At 52.7% G+C, this 4,581-nt stretch overlaps 1 protein-coding gene across 2 annotated transcripts; it reads left to right on the plus strand.

Moving 5' to 3' along the window:
- The first annotated feature begins 904 nt into the window (after nucleotides 1-904).
- On the plus strand, nucleotides 905-4,239 carry LOC124697174 (endo-1,4-beta-xylanase 5-like). Of its 2 annotated transcripts, none has more exons than XM_047229803.1 (5): nucleotides 905-1,150; nucleotides 1,253-1,284; nucleotides 2,268-2,424; nucleotides 2,521-2,795; nucleotides 2,877-4,239. In XM_047229803.1, exons 1-5 carry the CDS (start codon nucleotides 1,018-1,020, stop codon nucleotides 3,996-3,998), a joined length of 1,719 nt encoding a protein of 572 aa, XP_047085759.1. In that variant the 5' UTR covers nucleotides 905-1,017; the 3' UTR covers nucleotides 3,999-4,239. The 2 variants fall into 2 exon arrangements, with proteins under 2 accessions (XP_047085759.1, XP_047085760.1); XM_047229804.1 differs by having other exon boundaries at nucleotides 905-1,123.
- The last annotated feature ends 342 nt before the right edge of the window (nucleotides 4,240-4,581 follow it).

The raw sequence follows: 4,581 nt of genomic DNA on the forward strand, positions 1-4,581 counted from the left end.
AGATGGTTGGCCGTGGTATAGGTTGTTAGCCGTTCATGCACAAATGCCGCGAGTTTTTAAGAACTAGAAGAAGACACTGGCATAGGTTGTTAGCTGAATTATGGAGAATCGGCTGCCGCAGCACAACAGTGTTGGCAAAACCAAACCTAACAATAATTCGTTGTTATATATTATGTCTCAAATGATCGATCTTCCTCCCCTGGCTGGAAGGACATGTCACATGTTTCTATCGCAGTTTTGCGTGCATCACATGTTGATAGCTAGGTGGTTAATGCAACGTAAGTTCGACATGGACCCTTAGCTTTGCCCTGCAGGGAAATGTGAAGATGAAAGACGAACTACAGTTGAGCTCATTACTCACCTGACTCGCGAGCACGGCAGAGGAACGAACGTGACAAAGCTATCGGCGACCGTGAGCTATACCGCCAGCACTGGGATTTTAACGCGCACACGGGGCGGTGAAACAGAAGAAACTTCCAGGGCTGCACTGTCGCAGCGGTACAACTCCCACGGGACCAGCAGCGGACAAGGGAATGAGGCGATGATCGTTGTTCACAGGACCTGTGATCTTCAGACTAGCGCACGCATGTGAACCCACTAGGGCGTGCTGGCTGCTGGCTAGGCCCGGTGTTGGAGCACCACAAGGGCACTGCACCAAACCCCGCACGCGAGGACGCGCGCGACGCCACCGCTCTCCCTCCAGTAGCTCCGTGGTAGGTGCCCATGGCGGCCCGTGACCCGCCAGCCAATGGCGGCTCTCCAAGTGCGGGGAGAGCGGCCACCCCGGTGGCGCCCATACGACGGTACGCAGGAATGCCCCGCCTTTGCCGTCTTCTATCCTTCTGGCTATATATAGCCTTCGAGTAGCTCTCCTTGCTGCGATCATATAACTTGCTGGTACACATACATAAATACATATACATTCAGCGGCAGCTCGTGAGAGAGCTTCGTACGCAGTTGCGAGAGCAATCGCTGTACAGCTCCAGAGCTTCGCTGTGAGCAGATAGCCGGTAGAAGATGAGGAGCAGCAGCTCAGCTCTGAAGCATGTTGCGGTGTTGTTTCTCGTGTCTTGGATGGCGGCGCATTGCGGCAATGAGCTCGTCGTTGCCGCCGGGCCTCCTGGTCAGTCCCCATCCTTCCGTCAAAAAAGTGTGTCCTGCTTCTTCCATCTCCTGCATTCTTCTCGTTCTAAGCTATGTGTATCGGAGGATTTATGTACTAACACTGTTTCAACTCTGGGATGACTTGCAGCTGGCTGGTACGACTACTCTGCCTACACGGACGTAAGTCTCTTTACTGAATGCTCCTCTGTTCTTTCCATGTAAAAGCTTTCAGTAACCGCATGGTCTTTCGCTCATAGTATAGTTTTTTTTAGAACAGGCCGACACTGTAGTGTATTAAGCTGGTCTTCCTTGCTTTGCTACGGGTGGCATTGCACTTCGGGGAACTAATGAGGTTTAGAGCTTTTTTGAAAGAGAAGTGGTGTATAGAGCTAGGAGGAGAATGAGGGGAAGATGTCGACGCCGGCCATTGGACCACCAACGTTTAATTCCTCTCCACAGTGTGCACCTGACGTTTTCTTCAGTGATTTTAGTTTTGTTTCCATGTGTGCGTTGGGAGACCACAAGCCCACTCGCACCAACCTGCAAAGAATAAAAATTATCACATGGAGCAAGTGACAACTAGTATTATACTACACTCTTCGTGGCATGATTATGTATACTAGAATTCGCTACGAACTGAAATGACTATAAGAATTAGTTCAGTATGCTTGTCCGATAGATGCTCTTGTTTGGAAGCCAGGCACGTTGGGAGGCCGACCAACTGACACGGCAAATGAGCTGCTTAGTGATCATTAGTTGTATGCTTGCTTAGCTGCAGTCTACGTGTGCCCCGTGTCATTCTGTCCCTGTCCAGTCCGTGACTAATTACAGTATGCTTCAAGGAACTTTCAGTCTGGAAAGTATCCGTTCGAAAATATAAAGCGTCTAAAGATTAGGTAAAAGTCAATACGTAGTATTTTCTAAGTTTTATAGAGAAAAACATGAACTATTATAACACTGAATCAATATATTTAGATTCACCATAAAGTATACTTTCTAATGTGTCCATTCAATATTATAGATGTACGTATTTTTGCCTAAATATTTAATCAAAATTATTAAGATTAACTTTTGATTGATTCTTAAGTGCCTTATATTTTGGACCGGAGAAAGTACTTGCTAATGGTGACTAAAACTGTGCGCTCGATGTGCATGGCCTTCAGTGCAGAGGCCAGCCGGAGCCAGCGCAGTACAACGGCGGGATTCTGAGGTACAGCAACAGCGACGACCCGACGGGGTACAAGACGACGGAGACCGGCGTCCTGTCCCCGGCATTTGTGGTCTACGACCTCAACAAGACCACAATGTACACCTTCTCAGGTGAGCCCCCAGAACCAGCTCCGTTCCCGCTCTTGAACTAGCTCACTTCTTCGTCCCGGCAGCTTCAGTCGTCATATTTCGCGTTTCGCTATGCAGGCTGGATCAAGCTGGAAGGCTCTTCCTCGGCTCTGGTCACCGCGAGGCTGGCCCCGGACAACTCCGGCACCAGGTGCATCGGGACGGTTCTCGCCAGGAGCGACTGCTGGTCCTTCCTCAAGGGCGGCTTCACCCTGGACTGGCCAACCCAGACCTCGGTCATCTTCTTCCAGAACGCTGACAGGACCCCGATGAAGATCACGGTCGCGAGCGGCTCGCTCCAGCCGTTCACCATGGATCAATGGTCGATGCACCAAAAAGATACGATCCGGAAGGTACCTCTTTTCTGTTGTTCTTGCTGTGTTGTGCCAACTTGACCTCCCTAGCTAAGCTTGATCTGTTTTTGGTCGGAGCAGAGGAGGAAGCGGATGGCCACCATCCACGTCGCCGACCCGCACGGCACCCGCGTGGTCGGCGCGACGGTGTCCGTGCAGCAGACCGCCAAGGACTTCCCGTTCGGCTCGGCCATCGCCTCCACCATCCTAGGAAACGATGCTTACCAGAAATGGTTCGTGGACAGGTTCAACGCGGCAGTGTTCGAGGACGAGCTCAAGTGGTACTCGACGGAGCCGGCGTCGGGGCTCCTCCGCTTCGACGTGCCGGACCAGATGCTGGCGTTCGTGCGCTCCCACCGGGTGATGGTGCGCGGCCACAACATCTTCTGGGAGAACCAGGACGCGACGCCGCGGTGGGTGAAGGGCCTCTCCCCGGAGGACCTCCGCTCCGCCGTGAACACGCGCATCCAGAGCCTCATGACCCGGTACCGCGGCGAGTTCGCGCACTGGGACGTCAACAACGAGATGCTGCACTACAACTTCTACGAGCAGCGGCTCGGCCCCAACGCGACGGCCGACTTCTTCAGCGTGGCGCAGGACGCCGACCCGCTCGCCACGCTTTTCATGAACGAGTACAACGTCGTCGAGACCTGCGACGACGGCTCCTCCACCGTCGACGCCTACGTTGCCAGGCTCAAGGACCTCAGGGCCGCCGGCGCCGTGCTCGAGGGGATCGGCCTCGAGGGCCACTTCTCCAAACCAAATATCCCTTACATGAGGGCCGTCCTCGACAAGCTCGCCACGCTCAACCTGCCCATCTGGTTCACCGAGGTGGACATCAACAACAAGTTCGACGCGCAGACGCAGGCCGTGTACCTGGAGCAGGTGCTCAGGGAGGCGTACGCGCACCCGGCGGTGAGCGGCGTCATGCTGTGGACGGCGCTGCACCAGGGCGGGTGCTACCAGATGTGCCTCACGGACTGGAACCTCAACAACCTGCCCGTCGGGGACGTCGTCGACCGGCTGCTGCAGGAGTGGCAGACGGGCCAGGCCACCGGGCTCAGCGACGCGCACGGCGCCTACAGTTTCAGTGGCTACCTCGGCGAGTTCGTAGTCACCGTCAACTACGGCAACACCTCGGCACAGTCCACTTTCTCGCTATCTCCGGGGGACGAGACCAGGCACATCACCGTTCAGATTTGATCGCATAGAGCTGTCCAACCTTGCAGTTGGTAGCTTCTACCTCTACTAGTTGCATACTTGGTAGTGCCGCTTAATTATACTAGTGTAGTGGTTGTTATGTGCATGATAGCTTCCATCATTATGTCATTGGGAGCTTGTCTCGTCTCGTCTAACATGTGAATTCCCCATGGCACGACGTGCTGCCGTGTGCGGGTGCCAAAGAAGTTGATCGCCGAGAACGAGCTGTAGATCTTGTGTGAAAGGAGCTGCTTCGCCGTCTTCCTCGTTCTGATGGACATCTTCGCCCGCCGTTTCTGTAACATCATCACTGCGACCAGTGAGTGCAGTGGCGAAGGACGAAAACAATTTAAAGTCCGACGAAATCAAAAGCATTAACCAATCTGATGCAAAAAAAAAAGAACTAGTCTAGCCCGTATTTATACGTAGATGATTCTGAAATATGAACACATTTTACTTGGTACATTAGAAATATGAATACATTTAAATAAAAATAGAACCTAGGAAATACAGTTAATGATGCATTAATGCCGTCAAGAAATCAGCTAATGTCAAAGCTCTACCCACATTTTAAAAATCTTCCTTA

Source organism: Lolium rigidum, chromosome 3 (assembly GCF_022539505.1).
Source record: "Lolium rigidum isolate FL_2022 chromosome 3, APGP_CSIRO_Lrig_0.1, whole genome shotgun sequence".
Taxonomy (NCBI): Eukaryota; Viridiplantae; Streptophyta; class Magnoliopsida; order Poales; family Poaceae; genus Lolium; species Lolium rigidum.